Source organism: Scaptodrosophila lebanonensis, unplaced genomic scaffold (genome assembly GCF_003285725.1).
Source record: "Scaptodrosophila lebanonensis strain 11010-0011.00,11010-0021.00 unplaced genomic scaffold, SlebRS2 tig00000061-arrow-pilon, whole genome shotgun sequence".
In the NCBI taxonomy this organism is placed as follows: Eukaryota; Metazoa; Arthropoda; class Insecta; order Diptera; family Drosophilidae; genus Scaptodrosophila; species Scaptodrosophila lebanonensis.
Genome location: NW_022060554.1, coordinates 9,152,510 through 9,171,672, shown reverse-complemented (window position 1 = coordinate 9,171,672; position 19,163 = coordinate 9,152,510). Strand labels below are relative to the sequence as shown.

At 40.9% G+C, this 19,163-nt stretch overlaps 2 protein-coding genes across 2 annotated transcripts in view; both read left to right on the top strand.

The window, feature by feature from the left end:
* LOC115624516 overlaps window positions 1-15,086 on the top strand; it is a 30,955-nt gene extending 15,869 nt beyond the window's left edge. Inside the window, exons 4-9 of the mRNA XM_030519231.1 lie at window positions 5,347-5,593; window positions 8,501-8,828; window positions 10,548-13,834; window positions 13,897-14,108; window positions 14,176-14,416; window positions 14,480-15,086. Of these exons, the coding sequence (XP_030375091.1) occupies window positions 5,347-5,593; window positions 8,501-8,828; window positions 10,548-13,834; window positions 13,897-14,108; window positions 14,176-14,416; window positions 14,480-14,672 (4,508 nt within the window). The 3' untranslated portion in view covers window positions 14,673-15,086. The remainder of the gene's footprint in view (window positions 1-5,346; window positions 5,594-8,500; window positions 8,829-10,547; window positions 13,835-13,896; window positions 14,109-14,175; window positions 14,417-14,479) is intronic.
* A 1,516-nt stretch (window positions 15,087-16,602) lies between these two features.
* On the top strand, window positions 16,603-19,119 carry LOC115624667 (rab5 GDP/GTP exchange factor). The gene is made up of 4 exons (XM_030519460.1): window positions 16,603-16,794; window positions 16,871-17,095; window positions 17,164-17,485; window positions 17,543-19,119. The coding sequence occupies exons 1-4, from the start codon at window positions 16,650-16,652 to the stop codon at window positions 19,044-19,046; spliced, it is 2,196 nt and encodes a 731-aa protein (XP_030375320.1). The 5' UTR covers window positions 16,603-16,649; the 3' UTR covers window positions 19,047-19,119.
* The last annotated feature ends 44 nt before the right edge of the window (window positions 19,120-19,163 follow it).

Genomic DNA, 19,163 nt, shown 5'->3' with positions numbered 1-19,163 from the left:
AGTTTTCCTGTTCACTAAACGATTTCTATGTTCACAGACTTTAAAATTTAAAATTCCATCAGCATATCAAGTTTTATAAATGCGCGGTATCTCTTTGTAATATTTCGGAAATTAACAATATTAGGGAAGTCAGAAAAAATTGATTTGCGTCGTGAAGGCTGATATTATTACGTTCAAATAAATCGAATTAAGCTGTGAACATTATAGTGCAAATATTGGTTACAGTATTCGACGTTATTTATTTCAACAAGAGGGTATAATTGAACGCACTTTGACTTTTAGCGGTGAAGTACCATAGTTGGTCCCTATGAAAAGCTGCAGCCTGGACGTCCTTCACCCCAGTTAAATCTCGTGAAGGTCATCTGCAAAATGGTGTTATATCAAAATAAAATCAACATAAGTTGATGACATATGACATATGTACTATACATTCATATAGAGACTAGCCGACATTACAAACATTGGGCCGCCAACTCGATTTATTCGCATTAAATACATTGAATATCGCCCCGAAATCTTTTCGGTTTTGGTTCTTTTTTTATTAACAAAAGCATTTAATCCGTGCCGATTGGTGCTTAAAAATCTACGACGAAATGTGCGAAATATTTAACATAGTTAAAAGCACGTAATAGATTATGAGTCATGGATTTTTTGCTCATGTCTCCATTGTACCTTTAGAAGAATTAAGGACATTCAATTCTGAATGGTTTATGTGAACTAAGAAAAATACAAAGATGAACTCGACTTCAATAGGATTATCCAATCTCTCACTCATCGACTGTCACAAAAGACTTTTTTATCCCCCAATACATAAAATGAATTAGTTAGTACCCAGTGAATTGTTTAAACTCGAAGATATAAAAAAATAGTTCACTATCAATGATTTGCGTCAACTAAAGAAACCGTTGAGTGGAAAAGTGCTTAGAAAATGTATTCAAGTGAATGAAATGTATTCTGAAAACTCTTAAACCGAATCCTTTCTATGTTTTTTATTGAAACGAGGCAGGGGTGTGTCAATGAGAAGTTTATTCGAGACTAACTATGAGTGATTAGTTTTACATTAAGCGTTTTCCAACTTTGTTGTGTGCATTAATATAGATTATATTATATATATATTAAATGATAGATTAAATTATATATATGTATATAATTTTCAGCCCTTTTGTTCTCTAAAACAGAAATACAGAAAGCGGTCCTCTTTTCAAATAGACCTTTAAATGTGCACTCAGTCTCATCAGCACAGACCCACATTTGCAATAACAGGAACACCCTCATATCATAAGCTCCGGCAATTTAAACTGCAGTTACGATTTAATTGCATTGCCCTCATGCGTTTTTTCGTGGAGTTGAAAGGAAGTACGAGTATTTTCGTAGCGAGCGTTCAATTAAAAGAGTTGCTAAAGTGCAGCTCCAAATGCAATTACCAAGTTCGAAATTGATTTTTTTTATACCAAACCCAATTTGCAGCGCCATTCGATTCAATTTACGCAGAAGGACAAAACACTTGGCGCACACTCCTGCGACGGAATGACCCCAATACGCGACACTAAAAGGCAAAAACGCCACACTAAGGGACTAGGTGTTTATATAAAAATACCAAAAGAGGAAAAAACGGAGAAAGAAAAGGGACAAATATGAAAACTATGCACAATATGAGAAGCATAAAACTTAAACAGCAACGCAACACAAATTGAAAATAAATTTCATCAAGATGTAGAGCCAGGCCTTTGAGCGAATGCTCCTTAACGAGCATCGTTGTCGGTAAAAGAGGAAATGGAAGCGGCGACGGTCGCGATGAAGACGAAACCCTCAACGCCAGAGCCAGCGCCAAGAGGGACGAGGAGAACAGTTTCCGGGCGACAAGCAACAAAAATAAAATTATAATAAAAAGCAACGCTGTGCGTTGGAAAATTGTTTTGTTCGGATGGCATGCAGTAAACAAATGCCTTCGCCACACAAATGCGCGTACATACTTGTATAGTATTTATATGATATGAAATGATTTAAAGGTGTTTGTCGTGCACAATTTTCCTTCGTGACGCTCTGACTTTCCCCAATTTGTGAAATGTGGGCTCTTTTCGTGATACGAGCACTTGACAGACAGTCGTACAGTTTTCATTTCATTATTTAAGTGTCCATTACCTCTCGCAAGAAATATATTCATCCATCTAAAACTATGTGAGTAAAAATTCTTCGAAAATATAAACGAATAAATTCAAAGTTGAAGCACCTGTCCTTTTTCGATTTAAAGCTTTTTGATTCACCTAGGACATATGGAAAAAAACAAGTAGAGAAGCTAAAGTCGGGTGTCCCGACTTTGAAATACTCTGTACATATGTGTAGAATAATTATGCACGTATTTATGTGTATGTGTATGTCTCGTGTGCCTGTGCAAAGCAGTAACAACCACAACAGCTGCGGACACTGCTCGGTCATATATACATATATGTCCCTGTTAAATACGGGCTCAAACCGCTATCTGGATTCATTGAAAAATTCCAAGAAATACGGGAGTTATAGAGAATTGCTCATTTCTGCGCATTCACATAAAGCATCTGGGACTAAAATTTAGTGTCCCTAGCTCTTATAGTGTCTGAGATATAGGCGATTATATGAATGGAAAATCGCGAAAACCCCCATAGGGGGGAAGTGGGAGGGAAAATCAAAAAAATAAAACTTGCACAGCGTACACACATAAGGCATCTTTGTGCAAAATTTGGTGTCTCCACCTCTTATAGTCTCTGAGATCTAGCTGTTCATACGGACAGACATAGATCGACTCCTCTTGTCACGCCTCCTTCTGCCATTTACATTTTCAGCTCCCGCAAACCTAATATACTCTTGTACATTTCATGTACAAAGTATAAAAATCAAACCTGGAATCGGAAAATTCGTAAAACCGTTAAAGCTAAATTCTTCGTAGCACTTATTCTAGTACTTATTTGTGGTGGGGGTGGATGGGTATTGCATCTTTTGTCAAAAAGTCTATAGCACAAAGCTGTCGAAGACAACAAAAGCAATGCCAACCAAGCCCTTAAAGCCTTGTAGAGCTACAACAACAAGAACACAAAGTGGCTGAGATTGTTGTACGCATCAACTGATTAATTCATTCGCAAAACTTTTGCCAGATCTCTCGGCCAGTATGTGGAATTGGCACAGAGCCCTGGGAAAAGCAAAAACTAACTGTTCCTTTTATGCACAAATCATACCCCTTTTGTTTCTTCCTCCCTGCCACCATTCCAAGCCCAGCTGAGACTGTTAAGGCGGAAGAGCACTGCAATTTATTTCCCCACATGTTGAGCACTCCTTGCTTTTTGTCTACTGAAGTGTTGTGGCTGCATTGTGCGAACATTTAAAATGGTTTCTTGAAACACTTGCAGCTGCAAATAAACACTAAGTTGATGCTGTCCCTGTCAACGTTGCCACAGCAAATAAAATATTCCTCATAGCTGGCAGAATTTAAAATGCAAAAAAATATATATACGTATATGTAAACAAACCAACCCAACTTCTACGACATATGCGCTATACCCAACTGGCTGCGAAAAGATGATTATAAATTTATATACATATATTCATATATATACATATATTTTGCTTTGATTTAAAGATGAAAAAACTTAATTTATTTATAGTATACGAGCTAGTTGACCAGCTGCTGTGACGTTGATAATGATTGCTGCACTTAAGTAGTCCTGCAATTCCTTAATAAGCAGCCTCGTCCCATCGCACACTGTCGGAGAGCTTCAATTTCTCAAAAACATGTTTGGAATTCCGATTTTTACTTCAAAAGGACTTGGTGAATTTAAATGGACATAATGTTCCGAGGATGATTCTGCACTAACAGCATCCTGTTCAGGAATTTTTTAGTTAATTTTTTTATACTTTGGGTTACACTATTGGCGTTTTAGTAAGGATCTCTATTTTTTTTTTTAAATATAATCCAACAGTGAAAGAATCCTTTAAATCGCTCCAGTAGTTTCGGAGCCTATTCAATGCAAATAAATAAACAAACAATCAAATCTTCCCTCTTTATAATATTAGTATATAGTAGATATACTTGTAGTATAGATGAGTAATTATCCCCTTCAGATAAAACTAGCCACATGAGCAACTAATCTCTAAAAAGTGTGGCATGAAAAAGCATTTTCTAATAGTAACACATGATATAACCTCTCTAATGAGATGGGAGAGGCAGGAGCGGTTCTTCGAAAGCAATATATGTATACTAACTCTAATTATAATGATTATTCTCACCTATTCTATAAAAACTGTTCCCTTTTTTGACTGGCAATCATATTTTCACCCAACGTGTTGCACATTTTCCTTTCTTTTTTTTCCTCCTTAACACTTTTGGCAAGATTTTCCCTTTTCCTTTACAGCGTTATTCCGTAAATCCTTATTTTATGAAAGGAAATACATTTTGTAATGCACACGGGAGTTTGTCGCAAGTATTGAGGGACAAGGCAATGTTACTGGCATTAAAGGCTAACTAAACCACAATAGTCAAGCGCTCATTGGCCAAACTACCAATCGAACACCAAGTAGCAATAACAATGAAAGGACCTGTAATAAGTAATTCAAGTTGAATCGAATCAAGTTTACCACACACAGATGATTGATTTGGACATTGATTGTGCGATGACAAATTTTAATTGAATCTGATTTACCTTTATCTGTTCAAATTCAATGAAAATAGGTTGTATATTGTACTATGTTAGACAGAGTGTGAAATAATCAATCCATATTTCAATACCTTGCGATTTTAAAGCCTAAAGCAACTCAAAATCTGATAAAAGTAGGTCCGTATACACTGGCTATTCAATTGAGCTTTCACAGCTGAAAACAGAAGTTGTTTGGTAAACTTGTATCGACGTTTAAGTTAGTATTCATATGTATATTCCTCCCATAGCCGTTTGGAAATGTGGATTGATTTTTGTTACCCAAATCGGGTCACTTGAAATGCTTCAACGCCAGCTCGATTACCTAATTTGGAAAAATTATACTTGTACACATATTCAGCAAACGGATATTTGACAATCAATGGCAGACAATCATGGAGCGGGAACCGTAGCGAACATTTCCAGAATACACGTACATATATGTATATTCAAAGAAAGAAAGGAAGAAACTCAAATACTTACGTATTCGATTGCCTAGAAATTTGTTTGCACGCCAGATTTACTTTGGTTATGCTCCGAGCTTGCCATTGTGGAAGCAATCGAAATTGCAGGAAATTTCATTTGACGCTATCATATTGACGACAGCGATGTCAATACTTGTCGCATTCTCTAATGCAATGTTTAAACAATATCGTACTTTTTCTCTCTCCGCTTTTCTTTGCAGTTGACAGTCGACACTTGAAGGAGTCCATCGAAAGGGCCGAGTTCTCGCTGCAGCTGGAATTGTGGTTCGGTGAGCAGAATGGCACAAGCAATCTGGCGCTGGCCTCCACCCGTACACTGCAGCTCAACTTTCATCCGGGCCGTGGTCTGCACTACCATTTACCAGTGCTGTTCGACTATTTCCACTTGGCAGCCATTAGTGTGGGCATACACGCCAGTCTGGTGGCACTACACCAGCCATACATTAAGTAAGTACCAGGGGAAAGGGTGACCCAGGCGACAGATTCACGAATCTGCATATCCCAGTCAGACGAGGGCAAAGTTCCTCCTTATTGCGCCTTTTGAGACGACAACATGATCCCTAATGTCAACGTTAATAGTCTTTTATTTATGCACTACAACCAACGGGAAAATAATTTATGTTAGATTGAAAGGTGGCAGATATACATGTATATATACAAGTATTATTTATTCGTCCAGAACAAAGATATAGGCAATCTGAATTATTTTTACTACAAGCATTTCCTGCTAAAGATTTCGAAGCTACGCTAAAATATCATTCCACTTACTCTTTGACAAACTATAACAAATTACAGCATGATTGAACGTCATATTAAACAAAATCTCGTTTAAATTTTTATTTAAAAGTCAAATTCAAAACAGCCAGAAATGAATTCAAAGCTTTTCAATGTTTAATGTAATTTCAAGATCTGGGAAAAATAATTTCAGGAATTGCAGGTAAAAAGAGGATGAGTTGAAATTTGTCTAATTCTTAATTCCCATTTAGTTGTAATACATAAAAATTAATTATGGTCTATCGAGAGGATATTTCTTAGCCATATATGCTCGACTATAACGTTTGCCATTTTTTCCAGTAAATTAAACCAAAGTGTGAGTGTGTATGTGTATGTGTGTGTGTGTGTCCGTCTGTATGCCTGCGTGTGTCCGCTTGATTGCAGCACCAATGAAAAGCGACAGACTTGTCTGCTGCAGCAAAGGACGGTCAGACATCCTACACACAAGTCATTTCCAACTCATTAAAATTGCACAGTCAACAGCGCGGCAGTTGCCACCAAACTGGGGCACAAAAGTCGCATGCCACCTTCGGTAACACACACTCAAATCACACCCACACCCACACCCTCATCAACATACTTACACCCACATGGACACCTACTTGTACAGTCACCTACAGTACGCGTATGCATCCAAGCACCTTCCCACATAACCGTCTACTACACATTTTAATGACTCTCGCATTACAATTGTCTCCTTTGCATCTGGCCGAACTGCAAACGGCACCTGCAGACTTCAGCGTAGCAGCGCCGTTGTGGTGTCCTTGCTGCAGGCTCTGCCTCAAAACTTCCCACTGCCTTGGCGCAGTCAATTTTTACGCCATTTGATTCATGAAAAGTTTGTACAGCAAGTGTAGCGAAAAGTTCTTGAATAATTCTTTAATCTGTTTTGTATCGCTAAAAGTTGCCTCCTTCCCCCTTCCTCTCTGCTGTCACCTCCCGCCTGGTCGCAATACTCCACTTAGTTTGAATTTCACAATAGTTTGCCACAAATATGAAACAAAAACTCAAAATCCAACGATGCCCGTAGTGAGTGCTCATTTTAATGCTCGCTTTCAGAGCGATGCGCCCAGATAACAACATGAATAAAATATCAGCCACTCTGTTTGGAATTTTCTTCTGACCTTGGCCTTTCAACTGAAGCAGAATTAATGGATACACATACCCCGTCCCCCCATTTCAAGAGCATTGAGTGCAAATTGCCTGACTATCTATGGAATGCATTTCTGAGCCACAGCGTGCGCTGAAAGCCAAAAAAGATGTTGTGGCTGAATTTCAGTCTCGAAAGCCGCAAGCCAGGAATATGTGCAAAATGCATATTTTACTCAATCGCTCGTTTAAATTGCCATCCACAGAATTCTTAGCAATTTTCCTTAAATTTAAGACGTTGTTTCCTCGTATCGAAGAGCAGAACTGATGGCTTTGCTCAATTAGATTATATATTTATAGGTATTGTTTCGAATTTCACAAATATTTGAATATATTATTTCATTAATTCACAAGCGAAAGAGTATACGAAATGAATTCGACTGTTTTCTTTGATGACTATCGGAACAATAAATTAATTGCATTCAGGCCCATAACTGTAATTAAAACTGTTGCTATCTGAATTTTAGACCAACTATATAACTTTAGTAAAAAAATAGACTTGAGTTAGAATAATGTTCCTGATCGATAATCCTCATTTAAAATAGTTTAAATTTTGTCTTTATTTAGCTAACATTTGTTTTTATTTTTACCAGCTTTATTTTATTTTGAACTAGACCACAGCATTTTTTATTCCACCAACGTAAGCGAACATCAAGCTTGCAATTGATTTAATTAAATAACACAAATAGATATATGCTATTTAATTTTTGCACATACATTAGAGCTTACAATGTATCTGAGGATACCTTGTCTACAGTGAAAAGGATATTTCATATTACAATATATTCATACATATTTAAGTGATTTAATATATATTTTTATATTGATCGTTTAACACCATTTTCTGCAATTGCCGCTTAATAATATGTGCATTCATTTATCTACATAGGTCCACACACAATCCCGCTACCAGCCCCTATTGCAAAACCCTAATGTATGCCAATCAATCAATTTTCATTTTCTAAAATCCAACTCAATGCATTTATTTCATTTTACGCTCAACATGTTTCAAATTTAACCAAACCGAAAAACCCGACCAATACCAAAATGAATCAATAAAAATCATACAATAAAACCAATGGATCAACCCACACAACCCACACATCCGATTGACGCGCTCGGTGTGACGGCGCCAACAAATAACTTAAACAAACCGTAAAGGAAAAGAATTTTCAATTACATAAAGTTATGGTAAGATCCGAGACTCTGGTACTTCATAGCTCACACTCGTATTTACTCGTAGATTGGTCTAGCCACTTTTCGTACTCGTAGCCGGAGCGTGCCATACTTTCAATGCTTTCTTTGTCTGTGTGTGCGTGTATATGCAAGAAATTCATTTTCGATTAGCGCTTCCTGTATTTAGTTCAACTACCTAGACCATGTTCCAAAACCAGAGATTGCTTTAATCCTCTCGTTTTACATCTGTTGCAGTGCTCCGAAGAGCTCGAAGCCTTGGAGCGCCGGAAAGCTGAGCTGTCGCGGTAACACCTCACCGGGTCCGTTGGAAGCGGTCTTTTTTGGACCGCAAATCGGAGGCACTACGAAATGTAGTGGTGGCCCCGCTGGAAGGCTTCTCCAGTCGCGTCAAATACATCGCGAAATCTGTTGCCTACTTCTGGGCGCCATTGAGAACCTGAAGGCAACACTGAACGAATTCAGCACAGTGCTGCCGCCAAGCATTAATAGCCAGATAGGGTCGCCACCCCTACGCGAAAATGACACCAACGAAAGACTGCAGCTGTTGATGGAGCAGGCAAAGGTAAGAAACGCTCCATAATGAAAAGTAGATGTAATCAGCTATGGTAGTCGATTTTTTTTAAATATATGCCATCTTATATGCTACTTCTAAGTAATAAAATTATATATAATAGAGAGCGGCTGTCAGGAAGAAGACTTGTCACTTACATTTTAAATTGTGATTACGAGGTCTTTATAGTTACCTGCAGAACCCAAAAAGATTGTCCTATAAATTTTCCAAAAAAATTTGTTCATAGAATAGGATTATATAAATATATATCTGGTCACTTAGATTACTTAGAAATACAGACTAATAGATATGCTAGTAATTATTTTTTTAAAGTCCTAATCAAATCTATTATTCCTTGGAAACCTCCAGAGTATTATACAACGACTTCTATTGCTATAAAATATTTGACGCTATGCCAGAAACATCTCAAATCTTCACAAATATACTTACTTCATATTTGTATTTAATCTTTGTGAAGTTTAACTAGAGAGCACGCTATGGTCGAGCAAGCCCAACAGTGAAATATCCTGTATCCCGACAAACTTTCTACTTTAAGTTACATATATGCGCCCAACCGAAACAAGAATAAGAAGAGCGAATTTGATGCTCCACTTTGTGGGCGTAGTTCTGGGGTGAAATTGTTTCGCTACTAACTTTTCTTACAATTGACCGGTTTCAATGAAATTGGAAACAAAAGTAGATATTTATGTATAGACTACGTGTGCAGTTTGGTTTATGTTACTTTTGAAATGTGGACAGTATTGACGAAAGTCTGCAGCGGGGAAGGGGAGGGGATAATCAAAAAAAACAAGATAGAACGCTACAGTCGAGCAAGCCCGACAGTAAAATAGCCTGTACTCTCCACAAAAAGGAAAAATTAAAAAAAAAAAATTTTTTTAAAATTAAATTATTAAAAAAAAATGAATGAATTAATTAATTAAAATAATTAATTAAATTAAATTAGAATACATGTTTATGTTCAGTTTAAACAGCATACATTTACATCAAATTTGGCACACGGACACATTAGTACTAACTGGATGTACCTACCAAAATTGATTTTAAAATTCCGAGAATTACGGAAGTTATAAGAAAAAATTGCGGGGGAGTGGGGGGGTGTATCAGAAAAAATAAACAAACTCGTTCTGCCTAGGGCTTATAGGAACCTTAATACCAATTTTGGTTATCCTAGCTCTTGTACTTACTGAGATCCTTGCGCTCATACAGACAGACGGACAGACAGACAGACGGACATGGCTATATCGACTCGTCTTCTCATCCTGATCAAGAATATATATACTTTGTGGGGTCTGCCACGCCTCCTTCTGTGTGTTACATACATGCGCACAAAACTAGTATAGCCTTTCACCCTTTGGGTACAGGCTATAAAAATAAATAAACCCGTGTAGCCTAGGGACTAGGAGCGTCTATATACCTAGTTTGGTTAATGTGCACCTAACCGTTTCCGAAATCCAGGCGTTCATCCAGATGGACAACGGACACCTATATCGTTATCTCTCGTCATCCGGATCAAGAATATATGTATGTATATACTTAATGGGGTCGGAAATGCTTGCTTATGCCTGTTACATCCTTTGAACAAACCTAATATACACTTTTTACCCTACGAGAACAGGGTATAAAAACCAATCTTATAAAACATAACAGAGGTGTTTTAAATTCCATTAATATTGTGCAAGAAAAATTAATAAAATTTGTTTTCTGTTGTAGTTACACGATGTGGAAGAGGACTTTGCCATTCGCGCCAACTCGGACATTGCCCAGCTCTGCGCCGAGTCCATCATGTATTGGCGTCGTGTTCTGCTCGCCTCGACACAACAATCGGTTCACACACTGCTTGCTCGCAAGCACCACATTTTAAGGGTACGCCGATTCTCGGAGGGCTTTTTTGTGATGGAGAACCCGCGTCACTCGGCTGCCGGCTGTTATGATAGCAACTACCAGAACTATGTGGCCATCGCAGAGCTTGCCCGGCGCAGTCGCTACATGCAATCGCTGCCGCCGCTGCCTGTTCATTGCACGCCAATCGATGGTGACACGTGTTCGTTGCCGCTAATTTTCGAGGATCGCTATGTGGAGCCCCCAAATTATGCGCGACGTCGTTCTGGCAGCGATCCGCATCTCAATGCACATGACCACCCTGCTGGTGGTACTAAGAATAAGAGTGTCACCAATGCAGCTCTATCACTCGATAAGACTTACTCCAATAACAGTCTGAACGGTCATCATGCGACCCCTGCAGCGACCACAGCAACTCCGACCCCGACGCCCAATTCAGTGAATAAGGATTGTCTGGCCTGTAACTTCAACTACGATTACCCACAAAGCATAAATGGAAATGGTCATGGTCACCCCAAGTGTCTGGTGACTCCTCGCTTTGCACTAGGTGGCGAGATCCTACAGGCCAGCTTGACCATCACACCCAGCGCCGTTATCACCAAGCAATTACCCTGCGTTACTGACGACATGGCTCTCTCAACACCAGGACTCCAGAGGCACAATTTGTCGCGGCACTCGGTGACAGGATTGCTGGAGGATTTGGACTGTATTGCTGGGACCGATGTCGCGGACTGCACCATGGGAAGCGGACCGCTGCCCACACGCCACAGCAAGTCATTAGATCAATTGGATGGCAGCGCAGTGCAAAGCGCACCTTCTTTGCGTCAGGTTCAGACCTTGTGCTACCCACGCAAAGAAACCGCTGCTCTGATACAGCAGACATTCGGCGGCTACCGCCAAGTACATGTTAATGGAGACACTGCATCCTCCTACAAAACACTGCCCGCGGGCATGGTTCGACCCGGCAACAAGGTGCAGGCCGAGGATTTAATGCGTAATCTTACAGAATTTCGGCAAAAGTACAAGAATCCCTCTGGCAACGAGAATGGAGTTGGTCGCTTAGATTATCTACATGAGATAAAGATGCTTAATCCACCCAAGCAGCCCACCTGTACCTATTACAACTCTCTGCCCAAGAACATGGCCAATGGTGTGGTGTTGCCTCGTAACTCATACCCACCGGTAATATCAAATGGCCAAACGGATCAGGAGAAGTTAGCGGCACAGACGCCATTTACAGACCTTCAATATACCACCATGCCACGAAGCAATTCATCGCAAGCGCTACGCCATCAGCAGCAACATCTGCAAGCTCCGATTGTCTGCTCCACAATACCACGTGCCGTAGAAATTGCACGGGTCCGCGTCTCAGACATCAAGGAGATGCTGAAGAATGGCAGTGGAAATCTACGCAAGGAATCAAGCAGCTCGGAGAGCGACATTCCGGTACAAGTGCGTCAGACCAGCGCCGAACAGAAGCTGCTCTGCTCAAGCAGCGTACCTTATCGGCTAGATACGACCACAACAACAACGACTAGCAGTGACCCAAACACCAGTGGCTTCAGTGAGTCTCTGCCCAATTTGGCACCACCTCCAGAATTCGACTCGGATCCACAGCGACGTGTGCGTAGCAATTCCACCTCATCGCTCAGCGAGGAGAGCGGCTGGGTATCAAGTCGACGCAGCTCTTGCGGTCCCTCTAGTCCCGACACTATTACGAACGAAACAAAGCAGCGTCAACAGACGCAGCTCAGTATGGGTATGGAGACAAAGCTGAACGGCGAGCAGTTGCGCCTGAGGCTACAGAACTTGCTGGACCAGCAGCAACAGCTTCAAGCACATCCTCACAAGTCCAAGAAGCAGCGTCAGTCGGCGGCCTCTAGTGCACAGAGCCGCACGCCCGCCAAGACCCAACCGACGGATATGACGGTGCAAAAGAAGGTCTCCTCAGTAACATTGACTATCAAGAAAGAGCGTTCGCGCTTTCAGTTGGATCGTCTGCGTCAGCTACCCAATGGGGAATCCACAGAGGTAGAGGATATGGAACGACCGCCAATTCAACGACGCACACGCAACCGGACTAACAACTCAAAGTGCGAAAAATCAAAGTCAGATTTTGACATAACCAGTCTGAAGGATATACAACCGTTAGACAACGTTTGTGTGCCACCCCCTCAGCAGTTCCAGGATCAGGATGTTCTGCCACCCGATGAGTTTAGAGACCCGCCACTCGAGCCGACACCTACTCCAAGCATGCCAGAGCCCACGAAACCCCACAAACAGAAGTCGATTGGTGTTGATCCCAGTAAGTTGGTGCTGTCTTTGCCACCAGCTCCTGGTCTGCACCTTGGTCACCAAATTCAACAATCGATACCACCAAAGCCATCGCAGCCACCACTAAAGGAACTGCAACCGGTGCTGCTCCAACGTCAGCCAGTTGGTGCAATAGACAATCCCGTATACCACATCTACGAGTCCCTGAAGCCAATGTCGACACCAGCCATCTTCAGCAACAAGCCGGTGCTCAAGTCGCAAAGTCTTGCAGAACTGAAGCGCAGCCGGGATTTGCTGGTCAATCCACCAAATCATCAGTGTCCCAACAGCAAACATCAACCGCCGCCAATAGCGCCAGCTCCGCTCAACTCCACAATCATAGTGAATGGAACTTCAACACATGAGAACGGAAGCAACTGCTTGAACTACCAAGAGACGGAGGAGGATGAAAATAAAGAGAATTCGAATGGCTTAGTAAATGGAACGTCTCAACAACAAACGCCGATGGTGCGCAGCGACAGCCAAAGGTCTAGCAGCTCAAAATACAAGCGAAAGGCCAATGATGCCAATATGTCGCTACTTGAATTTGAGAAATGCCGCGAGGAGTTTCGCAAGCAGATCAAATACACCGGCAGTATTTATTCAGATTTTGTAAAACTCGCCTCCGAGCTGCCTTATTTCTACATCAGCGATGAATATCGCGCCTTTTCTCCCAATGGCATGCATTTGATAATCTGCGTACATGGTCTGGATGGTAACTCGGCAGATCTAAGACTCGTACGGACATATTTGGAGCTGGGCCTGCCAGGCGTCAACCTTGAGTTCCTCATGTCTGAGCGTAATCAGGGCGACACCTTTTCCGACTTCGATACCATGACCGATCGGTTAGTACTTATGACAATTCTCCATTATAGTCACGAATTTTAACATTATCTTTCTTTTATAGGCTTGTCGCCGAAATATTATACCATATCGATAATTGCGGACTGAATCCAGCGCGCATTTCTTTCGTCGCCCACTCCCTCGGCACCATCATTGTAAGGAGTGCCCTAGCACGCCCACAAATGCGTCCTCTACTGCCTCGTCTGCACACCTTCCTCTCGTTGTCTGGTCCTCACTTGGGTACGCTCTACAATACCAGCGGCTTGGTAAACATGGGTAAATGAATTCAGATCCTAGAATAGCTTTCCTTGTGACTGACTTACGTGTACGTTGATTTTTGCAGGAATGTGGTTCATGCAGAAGTGGAAGAAGTCGGGCTCCCTCCTGCAACTCTGTATGCGGGATACAACTGACATACGTAACAGTTTTTTGTATCGCTTGAGTCAACGGAGCACGCTTCATCACTTCAAGAATATACTCCTATGCGGTTCCAGTCAGGACCGATATGTGCCCGCACACTCAGCACGACTGGAGCTCTGTAAAGCGGCCATACGCGACAATTCCAATCTGGGCACTGTATACAGGTAACACGGGTTTATAAAAACGCGTAACTCTTGCAATAACATGACTACCTCGAACTCTTGCAGGGAAATGGTACACAATATTATTGCACCCGTGCTAGCACGTCCAGAACTGACGCTGGCCCGCTTTGATGTTCACCATGCGCTTCCCCATACGGCCAATACGCTAATCGGACGAGCTGCACATATTGCTGTGCTCGATTCAGAGTTATTCATCGAGAAATTTATGTTAATTGCGGGTCTTAAATATTTCAGTTAGCAGAACTACGTTCCGGGAACACGGTCTTGCGATAGCTCATCATAGTTAGGACCATGTCGCGTAACACAAAAACATTGCTGACTTTTTAATCGTTACATGTATTTAAAACTCGTTTATAGCCTAACTATATGTTGCATCATTCAGATTGGGCGCTCTAGGAAAAGCTCTTCATCGAAGTTTTACGAAAAAGATAACACAGGGTACACATTAAAGTCGTAATGTCAACATATTTTAGCCAATACTTTAAACTGCAGTCTGTCGGTAAGAAATACTTTTTCAAAACGGAATTTATTCAAGTAAAATGTTAGACTTGATTTTATACAAATGCGAAAAATCAAATATTTTCTAGAAAATAACAGTAGTATCAAAAAACATCAAAACCAAAGTAACTCGTTGAATCAAAACTAAAACCAAAGCTATGGCGCAAATGTTGGAAACGTTAAAGTTAATTACATTTTAAATACATGAGTTCAAAACTTAAGGTAGCATGCCAAAGACATACATTGTTAGTGTAAATGTAAGTTCAAAACTACTTATAAAGCATAGACGAGAGACTTTTGAAATGGTTGAATTGCTAAATTTACAAAGACAAAAATATACTATAGTCTTATCCAAATTCCTATAGACCCGGGTCAGTCAGAGAATCAGGAATGTCATTCGGCTGCAAACTGCTTAACTGGCTGCTTGATATCAAAATCGGTCAGATAAGTCAAAAAGAAGTCCTGATCCTATGACTAACGCGCCTCAATAGGAAAAGGGTCCTATGGCTGCTAGCATATTGGTTATACGTAATTAAGGGTAGTGAGCGCAGCTAGACAAGGATGCATTTCGAGGACAAAGAGACAGCAATTGTGCTGATGTAGCAGAATATTAGCAAAACTAAGACTAATTAATTATGGAAGCATCAACAACAAATTGGGTTTTCAAATCTTTGTACTGTTAGAAACGAGTAATTTGTAATACTCCTATGTAATAAGGTCCATTAAAAATTGGCCCTAATTTAGATGCTCGTAGGGCAACAAGTAGTTGGCTGCATTTGATGGCAAGTAGGGTAACAAGTGGGTGCGTCAATTAGTGTATATCAAACTAGATGCATTGTGGGATTTAGTTTTGCGCCTGAGATTTGAATTTTTCATTGGGAACAACATGTTAGAAATTGAATTGGAATGTAGAGAAATTAGGGCATCTCGCTTTTTAGAATTCTAGTCATAGGCTATGTGTTTTTTGAGCTTTTTCAAATTGTTGTTGTACCCCAATTAGCTTGCGATTACATATTTACATATACACATACATACATGACTATACTATTCATGAAATTTCTTTGTATACGTGTTGAAATCAAACTTTTGCATATATGTATGTATGAAAAAAAAAACAAAGTATCATCTGAATGTATGTGTAACCGTCCTATATGTAAGACCCCTAAATCTTTCGAAGCTGCCATTTAATTTTATTAAAAAACTGAAAAGTACATAGATTATGTTTAAGCTAATGCGCCTATGCATTGTATGAGCAAAACTTGTTTTGTTTTTGGAATCCTATGGCACCTCAAATTCTCTGAATGTACTTAGCACAGTATATAAATCAAAATACTATAATTTGCAATTAAAATGTTTCGTTTTAATAAACTTACTAAAATTTAATTTTAGTGAAAATAAAATATATATATTTCATTGCTGAATGGTTAGTGGGAATTATGGAATAAGTGGCATCGTTTACACAAAATAATATTTCCGTTTTGAATAATAGCGGACTATTAAGTAACTATCGATTACTTACAAGAACGTTAATGTGGACATGAACCAGTTCCAGCCACTGGTACATAAATGCAAAACACAGAGCTGCCATGTTTTTCGGCCACTCAGTAAATTTGGCTTCCAACTGCGTGGCAGCTCTAAGCTGTATTCCCAGACGGATAAGAGGGCATTGCGAATATTTGAAGAATAATCTCAATTATAAATCATCTACAGTACACGCATGTATTCGACAGGGCGTGCTCCGCAACTGAGAATCGGCACCCAAGACCTAAAATGTAAAAGGGGCTGTGGCTTTTATGGCAATGCACAGTTCGATGGACTCTGTTCGAAGTGTTTCCGCGAACGCAATGATGAGCGGAAACGACGTAAGCGTCCCTTGTTTATCTACAGTGTACCAATTTACTGAAGTCGACTTTTCTTTGTGTTTTGTGAAAATTTCAGAGAAGGCCAGTGCGAGCAGCAGCTCACTTGTGCTCACTTCCACAGGTGGCACAATGGAGCGCATATCTCCGCAGAACTTACTTGGGCGGCCGCATCAGAAGAACAAGCAGGAGCGGGATAAGCAACAACCACAGGGCAGTAGTGACGTAGCGCAGACATTGCAGAAAAAGAAATCAATTGTACCAACGGTTTTACAGAAGACGCTCCAGGTGGGCGCTCAGAAGTGTACGTACCACAAACAAAAAACAACCTCTGCAACAACCTCTACTAACATGGGTTTTCCCCTTTTGCAGTGACGCCACAAAAACACTACGTGCCAGATCCCACCGAGAATCAATTCATGCTTCAATTGCGCCAACTCGGAATTCCAGATGATGGCAAACGCAAGCTAAAGAAGGAAATCCAACGTTTGGATTTGGAAATCAAACGCTACATGAACAGCACTGCAAACAGCAATAACAAGAACATCGATGAGCTCTCAGAAATGGTGCAAAATGCATACACTAGGTTCGCTGACTTAGTGCACAGTGATCCAAGTTTTCAAATAGTGTCCAACGAGGACCGGGACAGTGCCATTGACTTCTTTGAGAAGGTTGTGATGACGCAGAATCACAAGTGAGTCATGCTCTTATTCCCCAATTCTATTTCTGACGACGGCTTTTGTGTTTGCAGATTTCTCTTCAGTCCGTACTTTACCGCCGATGAGGAGAACGATGCAAAGGTGCAGAAACGCATACGCCAGCTGAGCTGGATTACGGCTAAGCATCTGGACTGCAGCATTGATGAAGTGAATGCCGAATCGCGTGATCTGGTCTATAATGCCATCTCCGAATTAGTGGGGATAGACTCATACTATTCACCACAGGAAAAGCTGGAGTGCACAGTTCGCTGTTGTCGGCATATCTTCGAACTGCTAAAACGCGCAACTGGTGGTCCGGCAAGTGCTGATGATTTCCTTCCAGCGCTTATCTTCGTGGTATTAAAGGCGAATCCCGTCCGTCTGCATAGCAACCTAAATTTTGTTACGCGCTTTACTAATGCAGCGCGTGTTATGAGCGGCGAAGGGGGCTATTACTTTACTAACCTGTGCTCGGCTATTGCCTTTATCGAGAATCTTAACGGCGAGAGTTTAAACATCAGTTGCGAAGAGTTTGATGCGCTTATGTCTGGTGAGAAACCCTACAGTACTCCGTGGGAGAGCGCGCTATTAGCTTGCGAAAGTTTACATCTGATCTCAGAAAATATGAAGCGCATGGAACTGTTGAAGAAACGTAATATGGTTATTACTACAGGCATCTCAGAATTTGAACGTGAGCTTATAGAGTTTCAAAGTGAGGTCACGAGGAAGGTAGACACAGTCTATGCTAAGGCGCCACTCACGCTGCTGCCCATCAAGACACCAGCATTCCTTATTAGCCAAGCACGTGCACAATTGAATCATAGCAGCGATGACGCCGCGGCCCTTATCAGTTCCGGTCACTATCAGTCAAATCTGCTTAATGCAATTGATGTGAAGGATGTTTCTTGTACCGATAAAGCAAAGAGCCAGCCCACACTCCTGGCTCCTGATGAACGCTATGCCGATGCAGCCCATACACTAGCCCTCAAGGATGTCAGCATCAGTTCAGCTGGACACCTGTCACCTCTACACACAACGCTACCGCAACCTGATCAATTGTTTGCATCCCCGATTTTCAATTATGGGCCCTTTGATGCAGTCTCCTTACTAGAAGAGTCGTCTGACAACACAGATGTTCTAATGTTGGGCACAGAGTTTCAGGGCGGCCTGACCAACATTAACTATGACTTTGATTTGTCCGACAAAAGTGGCGAAAATAGCGTAGCTGATGATTCCAATGTGAATCTTGATGAATTCGATCCACTGGCACAGCAACAAGAACAATTGAGAACATTAAAAGTTGAAGCGCAATCGGCGATGACATCAGGCATACTAGATTCCACAACGGATTCCTCGGCTAGTTTAATTGATAGCGACCTGCCGCCTCCAACGGGTATTTTGTTACCATCACCCTTAAAGCCCGAAGTATCAAACTACCGTGGATTCTCAAATTTTGATATACCCAGCATCTCTTGCAACACAGGAGACTTTAGTTCCCTCGGTCAAGATGTCAACGAGTCAACAAGTAGCGATGTTGGAGTGGTGGCCAAAAAATGATTGCAATACGTATTATATACATAGATAGACAGAAAAATAGTAATTAAATGCTTAAAAATTAGCTTTATATTTATTTGTAAAAATAATTTTTTAATACCTGCTCGAGAAAACTCGTAA

Coding starts and splice junctions, on each gene's coding strand:
- LOC115624667 (XM_030519460.1), top strand. CDS start 16,650: ATGTATTCGACAGGGCGTGCTCCGCAACTGAGAATCGGCACCCAAGAC. Junction 16,795..16,870: donor CAATGATGAGCGGAAACGAC/GTAAGCGTCCCT, acceptor TGAAAATTTCAG/AGAAGGCCAGTGCGAGCAGC. Junction 17,096..17,163: donor CCAGGTGGGCGCTCAGAAGT/GTACGTACCACA, acceptor CCCCTTTTGCAG/TGACGCCACAAAAACACTAC.